This window comes from Cnephaeus nilssonii, assembly GCF_951640355.1.
Source record: "Cnephaeus nilssonii genome assembly, chromosome: 13".
In the NCBI taxonomy this organism is placed as follows: domain Eukaryota; kingdom Metazoa; phylum Chordata; class Mammalia; order Chiroptera; family Vespertilionidae; genus Cnephaeus; species Cnephaeus nilssonii.
Genome location: NC_137084.1, coordinates 70647511 through 70667075, shown reverse-complemented (window position 1 = coordinate 70667075; position 19565 = coordinate 70647511). Strand labels below are relative to the sequence as shown.

Genomic DNA, 19565 nt, shown 5'->3' with positions numbered 1-19565 from the left:
TGAAAAATTTACTCATAAATTACTCAATAAATATTTGAATGCATATGCACTTGGCCCTGGTAAATAAATAATGGTCTCAACTTTAACCACACCAATGTCAAAGTACTAATATTTTAAAATGTGTGCTGTATTAGTAAAGGGGAAACTTTTTAGCAAGTTATCTAGGGTTTATAAAATTCAGTATAAACAAAAATAGCTGGTGAGATTTGACTTCAATTCAAAATGGCCAGCTATGAACATGATTTCCTTTAAGTAGGCTAAAAAGCCCAAGCTGCTTAAAATTGTGTAGTCAGTGATAATAGTTGAAATTATGACTAACTATGTTATTAGAAATAGATGATGTCAGTGATTTCAGGTTTGTTTTTTCCCCCCAGTTGGTTACATACTTGGACTTGGTGATAGACATGTACAGAATATCTTGATAAATGAGCAATCAGCAGAACTTGTACATATAGATTTAGGTAAGTCATAAAATATATGTATTTTTATTTTGTTTAGTAACTATTTAGTCATCAAGAAATGTTATTTTCCTTCCAAGAAGATGTACATGTTATAGGAATGGGGAGACAGTCAGTGTGTCAGAGTAGAGCCTGCATGTAATCAAGTAGCTTGAGAGAGAGATTGCTACGAGGCTGTAAAAAGCCAAGCCAAGAAGTTTCAACTTTAATCCGTTAAATAATGGGAAGTAAATGAAGATATATTTAAGCAAGACGTGATTACATTTGATTTTTGGAAAGGTAATTTGGGAGCAGTATTTATTGGCTGCAGGAAGACAGGTTAGTTGGTATTATAGTCGTGTAGACAAGAGAGGTTGAAGATTTGGACTACATTTGTGAAGACCAGAGCATTGGTTTGGGGGACATTTTTGCAGTAACCTGCACCAGTGATATTAGAAGTGGGAACAGTGGGAGAGGGGGCTCCAGGGAAACTGAAGTCTCTAGTAAGGAGCAGAGCAGGTTTTGTAAAGAATAAGGAAGCAGTAAGTTTAGTTTTGCAATTTCCAGATGGAGTAGGCAGTTTAATATATAGAAGAACAAAGAAGTTGAGCATAATGAGGTAGAACTTCTAGCAAACAGATTTCAGGTGAAGTCAGTGGACTGGAGGAGGTTCTGAACTCATGCATCAGCCGTGATAAAGAAGACCAAGGATGGGGTCGTGAGGAATGCTGGTGTTGAAAAGACTGAGTCAGAAGTAAAACAGGAATAACTAATAAGTCCTGGAAACTAGGAAAGGGGCATATCTGGAAGAAACATTTTTATGGAGGAAGAAGTGCTCAGTAGTGGCCGGTACAGAAAGGTCAAATAAGATGAATGCAGAAAAAAAGGCCTTTATATTTAACAATCAGTCTTAGAGGCCTAGGAAGTAACCTTTGGATAGAATGGTTCAAGTGAGACTATAAAAAGGCAAGGATCGAATGAAAGTTAAAGATGTATAGACTAAGAATGTGGAATTGTCCTGCAAGAAGTTTAGAAGGGGAGGGGAGGGTGGGGGAAATTTGCCACAGAGATGAGATAGAGACACACATTCGCTCCCTTTTTTGGTTTGTTTTGATTGTGTTTTGTTTCCTTTTTTTAATGAGAGAGGCATGAACATGTTAGATGTTTATAAAATACAGGAAAGAGACAAAATTTAAATAGCAAGGGAAATTATAAAGCACATGAGCGGTAGATTTGGCTTTACATTGGAGGCATGTGAGCTTTTCTGCTAAGAGGAGGAAAGGATGAGTGCTAATAGGAAAGTCGGAAGCTAGAGGGAAAGAAAGAATTTTAGGAAAATTATATTTGCTCTTCTGTTGTTTCTGAGAAATAGAAAGCATGTTTACTTGCTAAGAATTGGAGGGATGGTAATCAACCTTAAAAGAACAATAAAATTCTAAAACAGGTACCAAGAAAATGAGACCAAGAGATATAGAAAGGGAGAAGTAAGAAGACATGCAAAGCAGTTTAAGGGTCACTTTCCTAAGGTGATAATCCTGAATTTGTAGTGGAGCCAATAGTGTGTTCATATGATTTCTTCCACCAATCCTGAACATCCCTGGAGTTGAAGTTTTAGTTTGAAATGGTAGGTGTGGTGGGGCAAGGAGTTTGAGGTACTGGTGAGAGTACTCAACCTTGTAGTCTATACTCTGGGCTGAGTAGGGAAGGAAGAGAGGTTAATAGACTAGAAATCTCAATGAGTTTGAAGACTATTAAATAAAATAAGTGTACAGAAGAAGAGGTCTTGATTACAATGTAGAATTTAAGAATTCTAAGAAGGTACAATTTTAAGAAATTAGAAATTCTACAGTGTAATCCATATAGATGGTTTTCTAAGAGAATAAAATTTAATTCCATTAGAAAGAGATCAAAGATATGATAAATATAAATTGATATATACACTGAGTGGCCAGATTATTATGATCTCTGAATGCATAATAACCTGGCCACTCAGTGTATATCCTATATAATAAAAGGCTAATATGCAAATTGTCCCCTCAACCAGGAGTTCAACCAGCAGGCAGGCCGGCCAACTGCCCATGTCCCCTCCCCCTGACCAGGCTGGCTGGACCCCACCCATGCACGAATTCATACACCGGGCCTCTATACACACACACACACAGAGTGGCCAGATTATTATGCGTTCAGAGATCATAATAATCTGGCCACTCAGTGTCTATCCTCTGCATTTTAAATTCTACGCGTAACTACTTCATTTTTAAAATCATCCTTGAATCTATATTTCTCTAATTATGTCAAGAAGTAGTAAATGTCTTTTTAACAGTGGTAGAGATGAGGAAGCCAGGCTGAGCAGAAATAGAGTGAACTACTGTGTGTTGTAGAATTGAGAGGATATAGGTGACAGATTATTTGGTGCCTCTACAAAGTTCATGTGCCAGTTGGGAGGAAAGTCAATTAGCTATGGAACCTCCTAACCTCACTGTGTTTTTCTCCTAGGGGTTGCTTTTGAGCAGGGTAAAATCCTTCCTACTCCTGAAAGAGTGCCTTTTAGACTCACCAGAGATATTGTGGATGGGATGGGCATTACTGGTGTTGAAGGTGTCTTCAGAAGGTAAATGATGTATGATAGGGCAGATGATTTTTGGTGTCAAAGTTATGTGGGTTATTGATTTCTATATATTATAGAATTCATTGCTAGAATTACATGCCAGTGCTTTGCCAGCACTAAGGAAGAGACCCTGGGTGAAAATAGCAATTGTTTCCCCTTCTTACAGGTCCCCTGGGACCTCACCCAATATATCAGACACACTGTCCTTCCTCACTTCCGGAAGCAGCCCACCTTTATCTTCAGTGCCTCTGTCCAGCTAACTCTCCTTTCAATGTTCGGAACTCCTCTCGGGTGCCCATCAGGGGACATATAATCGGTCCCAAAGGAGCTTATGAGCCAGTTCTAGTGCCTGCTAAAAGAAATGTGCAGTTCCCTATATTTTCCCAGCATACGTCTATGTACTCAGTTTTTAATGGGGCAGATTCCAATAATTACCACAGTAATGAATAACTGAAAGAAATATTTCATAGTATTGTAGTATTCTTACATTCACACATATATATTTTTTATTAAAGTATAATTGACATACAATATTTTATTAAGAGTTCGACATACGTATACCTTACTATGTGATCTCCAAGATAAATCTAAGAATTATTGCCATATAAAATTATTATGATATTGACTATTCCCTGTGCTGTATATTACATCCCTATGGCTTGTTTATTTTATTTTGCTTATTTTTTTACTTGTTTATTTTATAACTGGAAGTTTGTACCTCTCAATCCCCTTTACCTTTTCATCCATTCCCCCCACCTCCTCCGCTCTGACAGCCATCAGTCTCTGTTCTCTGTCTCTGATTTGTTGATTTTGTTTTTTTAGAATCCACATATAAGTGAAATCGTAGGATATTTGTCTTTCTTTGTATGACTTATTTCACTAGTATAATACCCTCTAGATCTACGTAACAGCTTTTGTTGCTGTTGCTTCTGGAGACACATCTAAAAAAATATTACTGGGGTTGATGTCAAAGAGTTTACTGCCTATGTTCTCTTCTAGGAAATTTTCTGTTTTAGGTCTTATATTTTAAGTTTTTAAAATCCATTTTGAGTTTATTTTTATGTATGATATAAAAGAGTGATCCAGTTGTATTTTTTTTGCATTGTTGCAAACGGTAAGATTTCATTCTTTTTTATTGCTGAGTATTATTCCATTGTGTGTATATATAACATCCTCTTTATCCATTCATCTGTTGATGGACACCTAGTTGCTTCCATATCTTGGCTATTGTAAATGCTGCAGTGAACATAGGGGTGCATATATCTTTTCAAATTAATGTTTTCTTTTTATTTCAATAAGTACTCAGAAGTGAAATAGCTGGGTTGTATAGTAGTGCTATTTTTAATTTTTTTTAGGCACCTCCATACTGTTTTCCACAGTGGCTGCACCAATTTACAATCCCACCAACAGTGCACAAGGGTTGCCTTTTTTCAACATCCTTGTCAACACTTGTTTGTTGACATTTGATAATAGCCATTCTGACTGGTGTGAGGTGGTATCTCATTGTGGTTTTGACTTGCATTTCCCTGATGGTTAGTGATGTTGAGCATCTTTTCATGTTTGTTGGCCCACTGAACAGGGTAGGACTAAAGTAGGTTTAGAGTTGTGAGTATGCAAAACACAGATTTAATTTTTGTGTTATCATATATTAATTATTATATTATTTTCCAGTGGGACAAAGATAGATTTACAATTGTAAATACACGAAAAGCTGTTTATATCTGTATTACTTATTAACTATTGTATTCTTTTCCATACAAACAATTGTAAACCTACTTTTGTTCTGCTGTGTATGCCTTCTTTGGAGAAATGTCTGCTCAGGTACTCTGCCCATTTTTTAATTGGGTTGTTTGTTTTCTGATGTTGAGTTGTTTGATTTCTTCATATATTTTGGATATTAACCTCTTACCTGGTATATCATTAGGTTGTCTTTTCATTTTGTTGATGGTTTTCTTTGCTGTGCAAAAGCTTTTTAGTTCGATAATGCTTTTGTTGCTGCTGCCTGGAGAGACATCTCCAAAAAAATATTGCTAAGATTCATATCAAAGGATTTACTGCCTATGTTTTATTCTAGGAGTTTTATGGCTTTTAAGTCTTATATTTAAGTCTTTAATCCATTTTGAGTTTATTTTTGTATGTGGTATAAGAAAGTTGTCCAGTTTCATATTTTTGCATGTATCTGTTTCGTTTTCCCAACACCATTTATTGAAGAGATTGTCTTTTCCCCTCTGTGTATTCTTGCCTCCTTTGTCGTGGATTAAGTAACCATATAAGTGTGGGTTTCTTTCTGGGTTCTCTATTCTGTTCCATTTAGATATATATATTTGTATTAATTTTAGAAACATCTACTGAAAGCCCACTCTGCCAAGTTCTATGCTCTTTGAGATATTAATTTGGAAATTATTAATAAGAATAATCTCAACATACTACACATGAAGATAGATAGATGATAGATAGATAGATAGATAGATAGATAGATAGATAGATAGATGATAGATAGACAGATGGATTTGAAAACATTGGTGTATAACAAAACCATATTTACAATGTGCTTGTAGATGCTGTGAGAAAACCATGGAGGTGATGAGAAACTCTAAGGAAACACTGTTAACCATTGTAGAGGTAAAGTATATTATAAGGAAGTCTATTTCTCTACCTGACAGGCTGTTAGCAAGTCACTGATTTGAGGATCAATGCCTCATGTGCACCTGGTGGAGTGATGCGGGCTGCAGGAGGGGAGGGGCTTGCACACATGGGTGAATAGTGGTTTAGAATGGCTCCCGTTCCCTCCAGTTTCTTACCGTGTTACAGCCTAATAGTCATAAGTCAATAGTCAATAGTCATCTCTAGTCTTTATTACGTAAATCAGCACTTTTGTATCTTAGACTTCTCATTTTGTATTGTTTTCAGAATGGATTCCATTGCAGGATTAAGAGAAATCATTAAGTTATCTCCCACCCCCAGGTTCAGAACCATTTAGTCTGGCAGATGGAGATCAGAGTCAGCATTGTTAGTGGAGGGGCGTGGCTGCAAGTGCCAACTGGCTTGCTGCCGGCCTCTCTGCCGTCTAACCTTGGGGCAGCCACCCAGTGCGAGGGGTTTGGCCTGCAGAGCATGCAGCCTCACCAGGCTCACTGCCTCATGCTAAACAGGGCAGAAAGGGGAGGAAGTCGAGCGCGTTTCCAGTGCTCATGACCTTAGCTTTCCCCGCGAGAGCTGTGCACCTAAGGCAGGCCTTCAGCACCCGGTAGAGTATCTGCAGCAGAGGCGAGTCTTTCCTCCTCCGGGAAGCTTGGGACGTGGAGCTTGGGCATGCCTCCCTCGCATCCTTCAGCTTTTTGTTGCGTTAACCTGGTGGTGCTGGGCCTGGCTGGACTTCAGCATCCCCTGTACTGCTTTTACAGAATGTTGATGCTGACCAAATTCAAACCAAGCTTCTAGGCTAGGGGCAGGAACATTTGTATTTTTTAAAAACTCTACTGTGCAGCCAGGGTTGAGAATTAGTCCAATTCACTGGCATTAACCTATGAGCCTATCCTCAACAAGGGTGGGTGTGTCCTGTGTAGAGTGAAATTAACAGTCCGTTAGGGTGGTCCTGTGTCCACCTTTATGAACCACTGGTCTCTTTATTGATCTTTGGAATGCTGGTGGCAATACGGATTTTTGCTACAAAGGGGATCCCAGTAGTATGTTGATAATTTAAATAAAAGGCTGTACCCAAGGCTGAATGAAGATGCATTCTCTTTTCTTTCTTTTCTTTTCTTTTCTTTTCTTTTCTTTTTTCTTTTCTTTTCTTTTCTTTTCTTTTCTTTTCTTTTTCTTTTCTTTCCTTTCCTTTCCTTTCCTTTCCTCTTTTCTTTTCCCTTCCTTCCTTCCTTCCTTCCTTCCTTCCTTCCTTCCTTCCTTCCTTCCTTCCTTTCTTTCTTTTTAAATATGTTTTTATTAATTTCAGAGAGGAAGGGAGAGGAAGAAAGAGATAGAAACATCAATGATGAGAGAGAATCATGGATTGGCTGCCTCCTGCACACCCTCTACTGGGGACTGAGCCCACAACTTGGGCATGTGCCCTGACCAGGAATCGAACTGGGACCTTCTGGTTCATAGGTCAATGCTCAACCACTGAGCCACACCAGCCGGGCTCCATGTATATCTTAAGATGTCAACCACAACACTAGACCTTGGATATTAAGGAGCTTTCAATAAATATACCTTTTTTTTCCCCTCAAAGTTGGAATTGAGAGAAAAAGCCTTGGAGTAGGACAGAGTTCAAAATGTCAGGTTATTACTGATAAAACTGTTGGAGAACATGGCCCATGAGTGAGATCCAAATAGGCTTGTTAGTGCTGTCCACCTCCCATGACTAACCTGTCCCACCTGAGGGAGAACAAGCCCTTAACCAGGACAGGAGAGAGAAGGAAAGGACGTGACTGGAAGTAAACTTAATAGATTAGTTTCACCCAGTAAGGAAACATGGGTCAAGGTATACCCCCACCAGGGAGGAAGAGTGACTCCAGAAAGGGATAAGAAGCCGGAGCATCATGCTCATGTAGTCTCCTCCACAAGGAAACAAGGAGCCTGTGCAGTAAGTTTGTCCCTCCTGCAGGTGACTACCGTAGGACTGGCCTCTGTTATGTTTATAATACTGGTTATGCTGTTTCTGACTACACCATCCAAATGCACGTTGTTCTTCTGATACGCCTGTTCTCTCTGTCTAGGTCCTCCTGTATGATCCTCTCTTTGACTGGACCATGAATCCTCTGAAAGCTTTGTATTTACAGCAGAGGCTGGAAGATGAATCTGAGCTGCACCCCACGCCCAATGCCGATGACCGAGAATGCAAACGAAACCTCAGGTGAGCGTATTTTAGGAAGGACCGATAGTTGTTCAGATCTTCCTATTCCCAAGGCCCTTTGAACTGTTCCACCTCATTAACACCTTGGTGTTTTTGTCATTAGTGAAATTGACCAGAGTTTCAACAAAGTAGCTGAGCGCGTCTTGATGAGACTACAAGAGAAACTAAAAGGAGTGGAGGAAGGAACTGTGCTCAGTGTGGGTGGACAAGTGAATTTGCTCATACAACAGGCCATGGACCCCAAAAACCTCAGCCGACTTTTCCCCGGATGGAAAGCTTGGGTGTGATATTTGGCATATGAAATACCCTTGAATTCAACCTTCAGAGATTATATGTTGGCCTTTATTTTTGACCCACCTACATACTTTGAATATACGGTATTAATATTAGCTAAGCAAACTACTTACTGTGTTTTTTAAAAGTGTTTCATACTCGCTTCAGTCACCTAAAGATGCTTTGATGGTCTCAAGGAACATCTCTACTTGCACACTTTAGAAATAATTATCATTCATGCTCTACTTCTAGGCTAAACATTTATTTTTTTCTCCTCAAGTACATCCTTGTATCATTTTCGGTAGAGTCACTGACTTACTTATGCTTTAGCCGAAAATGGAAGCAGAGGAATGCCGGAATATCACTGACAGTTTCTCCTGCCGTGTATATTAGAACCACTGGTCTTAATTAACACTTGTTTCCCAGATGTTACATAGGAATGAAAATTATTTGATATTAATATATGAAAGGAAGAAAAAAATTCAAAATTGTAACTATCTATATATCAGGGTAAAAACAACCTTAAAATAAGAAACAATGTTGGCAACAGTAGCATTTAATAGGTTTGGATTTTTAGTAGCAAGATCACCCAGTGTTACTGAATAAAAAAAGTTGTATGGAGAAAAAATTTCAAGGACACATCTAGTATGATTACTATTATAAAAAAAATGTATATTGAACCTACTCATTCTGTTCTCTTTACCTTTTAAGCGGGTCTGTGTTTTCCATTACTTTATCTTTCTGTGATGCCTTCATATCTGTCTTCTAGTTCATGAATTGTCTTGTCAGCTATCTGTATTATCTCCTTTTAAAACTATTCATTGGGTTTCTTCTTTCAAAACTTGCTTTTAATTTCTAGCTGTGTATCATTCTTCAGATCTGCCTGTTGTTTCATGATGTCCTTTTTAAAAAACTTTTCAGTTCCTTTTATGTCACTAATCACTTTAATTACACATCCCTATTTTATAGGCTAATAGCTCTAATAAGTCAAGTTCCTGTTGTTTGTGTGTGTTGAGCCTTATATTTGTAGACTGTTTACCCATGTATTTTGTAAGTTTGAAAAGTGAGCTTATTTTCAGCAAGGCTTTCTCGGTGGGGATCTTGAGTGACCTGCGTTAAGAATAATTCCTTCGAGATAAATTTTGTGTCTTATGTCTTAGTCCCAGGACTGTTACTGACAAAGAACCACTGTATGTTCATTTCTTGGCTTCGGAGTTTCCAGACCTCAGAGTGTAAATACTGAGGAGACTCCCAGGCCAAGACGGACACTTCCTCAGTGTCTCCTGTGCTGGTGGGCAGAATGTTTCCTGACGCCCCTTCCCCGAGGCGGTCATCCTCATGTGTCCCTCCTTTATGGTGGGCTGCAGGGGAGATGTGTTTGACTCCTACCCGCTGCCTTTTGCAAGTCCAAGGTTTCATCATTTCCCTTATAGACAGATGTTAAAGCAGAAACCCATAGGTTAGTGGGGTTGGCAGTGGAAACCACGTAGAGAAGCTACTAGAAAAGGTAATAATTATAGACTAAACAGTTTGTCCAGATCAAGGAGATCATAGCCACCCCACCATTCTCTGTGCTAGTCATACCACCCCAAAGTATCTCCCTAATCAGTAGGTACATAAATCCATGGCTATTATAGTATACACTTAAAATATGTACACTTAGAAATGCTAAAAATTTGAAATGGTCTAAAGCAAATAAATACAAAATGAAAAACTTTGAACTTACTAAAGATTTAAGTAAGCTGGTCTTTAAAAATACAGAATGTTGGTGTACTGGCTTGAAATATAGAGATATAATGCCATTTCACATTTTAATTGCACCTCAATGAAATTATATATTTTATATAGATTTATTTTAGGACTGTTGAATGTATTTCTTTACTGTTACCTGTTTTTGAATAAATAATTCTAAAACAAACAATGTGTGGTAAGACTCATTCATGTTCTTCACACCTTTGAGTGTTCTGTGTGCAGGCGTGGTGCTGGATCCTGGGGAAGCAGCAGTGAGCAAGGCAGGCACAGGCCACCCTCACAGAGCTCAGTCTGGGCCCTGCAGGCAGCAAAGGGGTGTGAACTGGGGAGCCAGCCAGGTAGGCGCATCTCAGTCTAAACAGTCCGGGAGTACTTCTTAATTACCCCATGACGAAAGGCAAATGAATGTTCTTCGGGCCTAGAGAATGATCAAATTGACACTTCTACAGTCTAAAAGATGGGTACTAGAATATGACAAATATAAAGATCCTGGTATCTTAAATGTGAAGTTTGTATACCAGATGTTTCTTTTCTTTTTTTTAAATTGAATTTATTGGGGTGACATTGATTAATAAAACCAGGTGTACAGCTCTATTAACACATCATCTGCATAGTGAATTGTGCACTCACCACCCAAAATCAAGACTCAATCTGCCACCATTTACCTCCCCTCTCCCACCTTTCCCTACCCCTCTTACCCTCTGGCAATCACAGACTGTTGTCTGTGTCTACTTTTTTTTCTTAATCCTGTCACATTTTTCACGCAGACCCCCAACCCTTCTTCCCTCTGACAGCTGTCAGTGTTCTGTGTCTGAGTCTGTTTCTATTTTGTTTGTTAGTTTATTTTGTTCATCAGATTCCACATAAAAGTGAAATCATATGGTACTGTCTTCCTCTAACTGGCTTATTTCACTTAGCATAATACTCTTTGGATCCATCCACGCTGTCATAAAAGGTAAGAGTCCCCCTTTAAAAAAAAAAAAATATATATATATATATATATGTATATGTGTATATATATATATATATTATTATTATTATTATTGTTGTTGATTTCAGAGAGGAAGGGAGAGAGAAACATCAATGATGAGAGAGAATCATTGATCAGCTGCCTCCTGCATGCCCCACACTGGGGATCAAGCCCACAACCAGGCATGTGCCCTGATCGGGAATCAAACCGTGACCTCCTGGTTCATAGGTTGACGTTCAACCACTGAGCCACACCAGCTGTGCAAGAGTCCCTTTTTTATGGATGAGTAGTATTCCATTGTGTAAATGTACCCCAGGTTTTGGTTTTTTTTATCCACTCATCTACCGATGGACACTAGGGCTGCTTCCAAATCTTGGCTTTTGTAAATAATGCTGCAATGAACATAGGGGTGCATATGTTCTTTCAAAGTAGTGTTTCAGGTTTCTTTGAATATATTCCCAGAGTGGAATTGTTGGGTAATAGGCAGTTCCATTTTCAGTATTTGAGGAAAATCCATGCTGTTTTCCACAGTAGTTGCCCCAATTTGCATTGCTACCAACAGTGCACGAGGGTCTCCTTTTCTCTGCATCCTCACCTGCACTTGTTTGTTGATTTATTGATGGTGTCCGTGCTAACAGGCATGAGGTGATATATCACTGTGGTTTTAATTTGTATTTCTCTGATGATTAGTGATGTTGAGCAGCTTTTCATATGTCTTTTGGCCATCTGTATGTCCTCTTTAGAGAAGTGGCAAATATGTTCTCCTGTTCCATGGGTTGTCTTCATTTTGTTGATGGTTTTCCTTGCTGTGCAAAAGTTTTTTAGTTTGATGTAGTTTCATTTGTGTGTGTTTTTTCTTTCGTTTCCCTTGCCTGAGGAGATATATCAGAAAAAATATTGCTACGAGAAATATCTGAGATTTTACTGCCTATGTTTTCTTCTAGGATTTTTATGGTTTTGTGACTTAAATTTAAGTCTTTAATCCATTTTGAGTTTATTTTTATGTATGGTTTAAGGAGGTGGTCTAGTTCCATTTTTTTTTTTTTTGCATGTACCTCTCCAATTTTTCCAACATCATTTATTGAATAGACTGTCTTTACCCCATTGTATGTTCCTGCCTCCTTTGTCAAAATTAATTGGCCATAAAGGCATGCATGGGTTTATTTCTGGGCTCTCTATTCTGTTCCATTGATTTATATATCTGTTTTTATGTCAGTATCATGTGGTTTTTTTTATTACTATGGCCTTTTATAGTTTAATATCAGGTACCATGATACCTCCAACTTTGTTCTTTCTCACAGTTACTGTGGCTATTTGGGGTCTCTTGTGGTTCCATATAAATTTTTGGAATGTTCTAGTTCTATAATATTGAATCTATAGATTGCTTTGGGTAGTATGGACATTTTAATGATGTTAATGCTTCCTATCCATGAACACAACCTATGCTTCCACTTGTATCTCCTTCAATTTCTTCAGTGTCTTATTTTTTTACTATAGGTCTTGTACATCCTTGGTTAAATTTATTCCTAGGTATTATTTTATGCAATTGTAAATTGGACTGTTTTCTTAGTTTCCTGTTCTGAGAGTTCATTATTGGTATATAAAATGCCACTGATTTCTGAATATTAATTTTGTGTCCTGCTACTTTACTGAATTCATTTATCAGTTCTAGTAGTTTTGGGGTGGGATTTTTAGGGTTTACTATGTATAGTATCAAGTCATCTATATATATATATAAGAGCCTAAGCGATCATTACGACTGAACGACCGGTCGACCAGTCGCTTTGACATGAACTGACCACCAGGGGACAGACGCTCAATGCAGGAGCTGCCCCCTGATGGTCAGTGCACTCCCATAGCCAACCTCCTGCAGTCCCTCCCCTGCTGGCCGGCAGACCCGATCAGGACTAGGTGAGATGGCCCCGATGGGCCTCAGTCGCCCGCCAGGCTGAGGGACCCCAACCATGCACAAATTCATGCACCGGGCCTCTAATTTATGAATAATAATAGTTTTACTTCCTCCTTTCCAATTTGGATGCCTTTTGTTTTTTCTTCTTGTCTAAGCACTGTGGCTAGGACTTCCAGTACTATGTTGAATAAGAATGGTGAAAGCAGACATGCCTGACTTGTTCCTGATCCTAAGGAAAATGCTTTCAGTTTTTGACCACTTAGTGTGATGTTGGCTATGAGTTTGTCATACATGGCCTTTATTATATTGAAGTTCCTTCTGTTCCCACTTTGCTGAGAGTTTTTATCAGTAACTAGAAGCCCGGTGCACGAAATTCGTGCATGGCGGGGGGTTGTCCCTCAACCCAGCCTGTACCCTCTCCAATCTGGGACTCCCCACCGGGATCGGGCCTAAACGGGCAGTCGGACATCCCTCTCACAATCCAGGACTCCTGGCTCCCAACTGCTTGCCTGCCTGCCTTCCTGATTGCCCCTAACCGCTTCTGCCTGCCAGCCTGATCACCCCCTAACCACTCCGCTGCCAGCCTGGTTGATGCTTAACTGCTCCCCTGCCAGCCTGTTTGCCCCCAACTTCCCTCCTCTGCCAGCCTGGTCACCCCTAACTGCCCTCTCCTGCAGGGTTGATCACCTCCAACTGCCCTCCTCTGCCGGCCTGGTCACCCCTAACTGCCCTCTCTTGCAGCGTTGATCACCTCCAACTGCCCTCCCTTGCAAGCCTGGTCCCTCTCAACTGCCCTCCCTTGCAGGCCAGGTGCCTCCCAACTGCCCTCCCCTGCTGGCCATCTTGTAGTGGCCATCTTGTGTCCACATGGGGGCAGGATCTTTGACCACATGGGGGCAGCTATATTGTGTGTTGCAGTGATGATCAATCTGTATATTACTCTTTTATTAGATAAGATAGAAGCCTGGTACACGGGTGGGGGCCAGCTGGTTTGCCCTGAAGGGTGTCCTGGATCAGGGTGGGGTTCCCTTGGGGCGTGGGGCAGCCTGAGCGAGGGGCCTATGGTGGTTTGCAGGCCGGCCACGCCCCCTGGCAACCCAAGCAGAGGCCCTGGTATCTGGGATTTATTTTCCTTCTACAATTGAAACTTTGTAGCCTGGAGCGGAGCCAAGCCTGCTGTTCCCTCCAGGGCGGCAGCCATTTCTGTGGCAGTTAATTCACCTTCTACAATTGAAACTTTGTAGCCTTAAGCGGGTGGGCCCGGCCAGGGTGTGCGGAAAGCTTTGCTTCCCCTGTTGCCGCTGGCAACCCTGGCCTGCTCTCTCAAGCTCCATTCTGCCGCCATTTGTTTGAATTTGTTTACCTTCTATAATTGAAACTTTGTAGCTTGAGTGGAGGCTTAGGCCTGCAACGGCTATGGAAAGCTTGGCTTGCTCTGTTACCTGGGAAACCTTGCTCTCTGTGGCTGTAGCCATCTTGGTTTGGGTTAATTTGCATACTCGCCCTGAATGGCTGGTGGGCGTGGCTTGGCTGGTGGGCGTGGCTTGTGTGGCGGAGTGATGGTTAATTTTCATATTACCATTTTATTAGAGAAGATGGGTACTGGATTTTCTCAGATGATTTTTCCGCATCTATTGATATGATCATATTATTTTTATGCTTCATTTTGTTTATTTGGTGTATCACATTTGATTTCTGAATATTGTACCAACCTTGCATCCTCGTAATAAATCCCACTTGGTCATGGTGTATGATCTTTTTAATGTAGTCCTGGGTTCAGTTTGCTAATATTTTGTTGAGGACATGCTTATTTATTTTCAATATTTTTAAATCTTCACTTGAGGATACGTTTTTATTGATATTTAGAGAAAGAGGAAGGGAGAGGGGGAGAGAGAAACATCCATGTGAAAGAGACACATTAATTGGTTGCCTCCCATCTGAGCGGCTGCTGAATGAGGAAATTAGTCTGAGCTGATATTTCGGGGTAATGTCTTGGGTAAAGGCATGTTCTGTGTCCTGGAGGAACCTGGCGGAGAGCCTTGATCCCCAAAGCCACTTGGTGAATGTCCTTGATGTGTGATGCCAGGTCGGTGACACCATTGGGGATGTTCAGGGCAGCTGTGTTCCAGGATCCGCAGCCATCAGGACAGCCTCCGCGGGGGGGTCCACAGTCACGTCCCCTCTTGCCATCCGCCTATGCCAGCTCCCTGCACGCTTTCTAGACCACCCCTTAGAGGGCCTGCATCAGCTGGTGGGGTCAGGCCAGAGTCTGGATTGTCTCAGGTATCTGATAGGTGCAGAGACTCGGCCTCACCCTGGGCCTACTAGCAGCTGCTCCCACTGCGGGTCAGCCGAGCAGTGCTCCCACTGTGGGAGTGCACTGACCACCAGGAGGCAGCTCCTGCGTTGAGCGTCTGCCCCCCTGGTGGTCAGTGCATATCATAGCAACTGGTCATTCCACTGTTGGGTTGCTGGGCTTTTATACGTAAAGATACCACATTTTGTTTATCCATATATATGTTGATGCACACTTGAGTTGCTTTACCCTTTTGACTGTTTTGAATAATGCTGCTGTGAACTTGGGTATACAAACATCTCTTCAGGACCTTGCTTTTACTTCTTTGGGGGATATACCCAAGTGGAATTTCTGGATCATATGGTAGTTCTATTTTTTAAGTTTTTTTGAGGACCACCATACTGTTTTCCATTGCAGCTACACCATATTACATTCCCACTAACACCACACAAGGACTCCAGTTTTTCCAGATCCTTGCCAATACCTGTTATTGTTTTTATAGTAGTCCTTCTAATGGGTGTGGGTGAGTCATTCTTGCAAACAAAAGGATTGTATACTTTATATTAGCTCTGATCAGTGGGTATTGCAAGAAATGAGTTTTGGGAGCAATACATGTTCTTCATTTGACACTTTTGAAACCTGATTCTGTGTAATGTTGTTAACCTTGCTAGTAGATCTTAATATTAGGTTGAAAAGTACCCCCAAAATATCCCCTAGTGTTTCCTGGTGTTTGAATATTCACTATAGAATTAAAATTCTTTATTAATACTATTAGACTTAATATTTCTTCTTAAACAATGTTTTTAAAATATCCATGATTGTAAGAGCTGGAAGTATTTTAAGAAAAGGGTAATCAGCTGTTTGCAGATGTTTTAAGTTACTGCAGTGTAAAACGCCATGAACAGGTGGATTTTATGAGCCTCTCAAACAAATTCAAGGCATGAAAAGGACAAAAAAAATTTAATCCTGATGTGTCAATGGCTTCTATTTCTAAGGAGGATATAATCCCAATGTTGCACAAATTTACTGATATTCGAAGAGCCCATTTTATGAGGTCAGGATTATTCTTATATAAAAAATTACAAAAAAGAAAACAAAAGACCAATAGCCTTCATGAACATAGTTGCAAAAGTTCTTACAAATATTAGTGAATCAAGTCCATCGATAGATAAAGACCAAATGTTAGTCCTGACCTGTGTGGTTCAGTGGTTAGAGTTGGCCTGGGGATGTAATTTTCACAACAATTAAGACATAAAGCATTTCCATCAGTCCAAAATTGTGATGGAAATGCTTTATGTCTTAATTGTTGTGAAAATTACATTTGTCAAAACTCAACACTCAAATGGGTGAATTTATATGTAAATTATATCTCAATAAATCTGTTTTTCTTAAATACACAATAGGTCTGTTACTGCTGATTTGTGTGTATATGTGTGTGGGGGGGGTTGTTTTATTTTTTGGTTAATCCTCATCCAAGGATATTTTTTGCATTGCTTTTTAGAGAGTGGAAGGGAGAGAAGGGGAGGGAGGGAGGGAGGGAGGGAGGGAGAGAGAGAGAGAAAGAGAGAGAGAGAGAGAGAGAGAAACATGGATACGAGAGAGACACATTGATTGCCTCCTGCAGGCACCCCAACCCTCGGGGGATCCAACCAGCAACCTAGGTATGTGCCCTTGACTGGAAGCAAAACCGAGACCCTTTGGTGCTCAGGTCGACGCTCTAACCACTGAGTGACATGGGCCAGGTCTAATTATTTTTTTATAGTCGGGGGTATAAGCCTCTGGTCTTTAGGATTGTAGACAGGTTTTTAAAGATATGGTGTGATAAGTGTGATGGCGGGTAGCAGTAGAGGATGCTTAGACCTGGAGGGTGTGATGGATTCTTTCTTGACTCAACAGTCATCTCCAGTCCTCTACTCCTCCTACTGTGGAAGCCGAAAGACAAGTTCTTGCTTTTCCAGCTTCTTCAGCTAAGGGTGTCCAGTGATCCCGTTTTGTTCAAGGATGTCTAAGGTGACTAGGGCTGGGGCTTCTAGTAAGCCTATTGCTTTCCTAATAAAAAGAGAATGTGCTATACTGTCTCCCCATTCCCCCCTTTTTTTTTTAACGGGAAAAGAATTCTGCCTCACGTGATTGCTCAAATAAAAGATGCTTCAAAAAGGAAGAAAAACAAGCTGAAGTTTTTCGCACCTAAGTATATTTATTTGTGATGGTAAGAATATTATAGTTTTCAGAGAACCAAAAATAATTTCTGTATTTTCTACCCAGTCCAATGTTTTCTTTCTATTTACTCTTCCTTAATTGGGTAGGCTCTGTGCCAAGAATATATGTCATTGTAGTCAGAATAACCTATCTCTTACTAGTAACTATAGCTAATGTAATCAGGGTGTGAAGGGCTATAGCTCAAAAAAGAAAAGAGTACATTTATGTTTCATAAGGAGAATTAGGTGTTAGTCTAGTAAAATTTGGTCCTTCAGAAGTATTTCCATCTGAAGTATTTTCTGATGTTCCCATGCCCTCTGATATTGCTGCATAGTCATATGTATTTTTCTGTTGTTCAAACCTGGAACCTAGAGAGAGAGGAATGACAAATGTTTAGAAAGATGCCTGATGTGATAAGATATAGACTCATTCAATATACCAGGCTAAGGTCCATTCCACATTCCTTTCACCACTGTTAGAGCACCTATCTTTACTAGTATATCCTATTTAACTGAAGCCATAAATATCCCAAATTTTTGAATTCATCCAATGTTCCCTACTATATTTCATTTTCTATCTCTACAAAAGGCTCTGAAGGACTTGAGTTTGAGTTTGATTTATTACTAATTAGCTGTGCAATTTGTGACAAGTTATTTAACCTAAGTCCCAGTGTCCTCATCTATAAAATGGGGCTAACAATAGTACATAACTAATCATTTCTGTGAGAATTAAGTGTAATGTGCATGTAAAGGACTTAGCATTCAGCGTGGCATTTAGTTAGTGCCACATAATTCACTATTAGCTAACAGTTTTTTATTCACAAATGAACAGAAGCCTTTTCTCTCTCTAGAGCTGGTTTCCAAATATCAGGATAGATTACCTTGTTCTCTTGAAGAAGTGGCACACATTCTCTCCTTTTCTCCAGTGCCAACATCTCCAATGTCTCCCTTCTACTGACTTCAGCTATAACGCAAACCTCTACTACTTAAAGTAAATTTCACTTGCTCTTGTGCTCCTTCCAATCATCATACTATATCTTTCCATCTTCCTGCCATTGGTACAGGCAGACCTCGTTTTGCGGCGCTTCACTTAGTTATGCTTCACAGATACTGCTAGTTATTTATTTATTTATTTATTTATTTATTTATTTATTGTTTAAAGTATTACATATAGTAGTACATATATCTCCTTTTTTCCCCCATTGACCTTCCCCCAGCCTCCCCTACCCCATTGCATGCCCTCATCCCACTCCCCTCCCCCCAGTGTCTGTGTCCATTGGTGGTGCTTATATGCATGCATACAAGTCCTTTGGTTGATCTCTTTCCCCCCTCCCTAACGCTCCCCAGCCTTCCCGCTGTAATTTGACAGTCTGTTCGATGCTTTACTGCCTCTGTATCTATCTTTTTGTTCATCAGGTTATAATGATCTTAATTTACCATAAATGAGTGAGATCATGTGGTATTTATCTTTCTCTGCCTGGCTTATTTCACTAAGCATAATGTTCTCCATCTCCATCCATGCTGCTACAAATGATAAGAATTCCTTCTTTTTTATAGCAGAGTAGTATTCCATTGTCTAGATGTACCATAGTGTTCTAATCCACTCATCTGCTGATGGGCATTTAGGCTGTTTCCAAATCTTTTTTTTTTTTTAATATATTTTATTGATCTTTTACAGAGAGGAAGGGAGAGGGATAGAGAGTCAGAAACACCAGTGAGAGAGAAACATCGATCACCTGCCTCCTACACACCCCCTACTGGGGATGTGCCCGCAACCAAGGTACATGCCCTTGACCGGAATCGAACCTGGGACCTTACAGTCCACAGGCCGACGCTCTATCCACTGAGCCAAACCGGTTTCGGCTATTTCCAAATCTTAACTATGGTGAATTGTGCTCCTATGAACATAGGGCTACATAAATCCTTTCTGATTGGTGTTTCTAGTTTCTTGGGATATATTCCTAGAAGTGGGATTACTGGTCATATGGGAGTTCCATTTTTAGTTTTTTGAGGAAACTCCATACTGTTCTCCACAGTGGCTGCACCACTCTGCATTCCCACCAGCAGTGCATGAGGGTTCCTTTTTCTCCGCATCCTCACCAGCACTTGTCATTTGTTGATTTGTTGATGATAGCCATTCTGACATGTGTGAGATGGTACCACATTGTCGTTTTGATTTGCATCTCTCGGATAATTAGTGACTTTGAGCATGTTTTCAAATGTCTCTTGGCCTTCCTTCTGTCTTCTTTCAAAAAGATTCTATTTAGGTC

The 19565-nt window shown here is 40.2% G+C and overlaps 2 protein-coding genes across 2 annotated transcripts in view; one reads left to right on the top strand and one right to left on the bottom strand.

Annotated features, from left to right (window-relative positions):
- The window catches only part of ATM (ATM serine/threonine kinase), a 145104-nt gene extending 135069 nt beyond the window's left edge, over positions 1-10035 (top strand). Inside the window, exons 60-64 of the mRNA XM_079787341.1 lie at positions 375-461; positions 2934-3048; positions 5604-5667; positions 7761-7897; positions 8001-10035. Of these exons, the coding sequence (XP_079643467.1) occupies positions 375-461; positions 2934-3048; positions 5604-5667; positions 7761-7897; positions 8001-8184 (587 nt within the window). The 3' untranslated portion in view covers positions 8185-10035. The remainder of the gene's footprint in view (positions 1-374; positions 462-2933; positions 3049-5603; positions 5668-7760; positions 7898-8000) is intronic.
- A 7483-nt stretch (positions 10036-17518) lies between these two features.
- The window catches only part of LOC307109272 (protein MFI), a gene marked incomplete at its 3' end in the record, with an annotated part of 65796 nt that continues 63749 nt past the window's right edge, over positions 17519-19565 (bottom strand). Inside the window, exon 9 of the mRNA XM_079787973.1 lies at positions 17519-17664. Coding sequence (XP_079644099.1) covers positions 17519-17664 — 146 coding nt within the window. The remainder of the gene's footprint in view (positions 17665-19565) is intronic.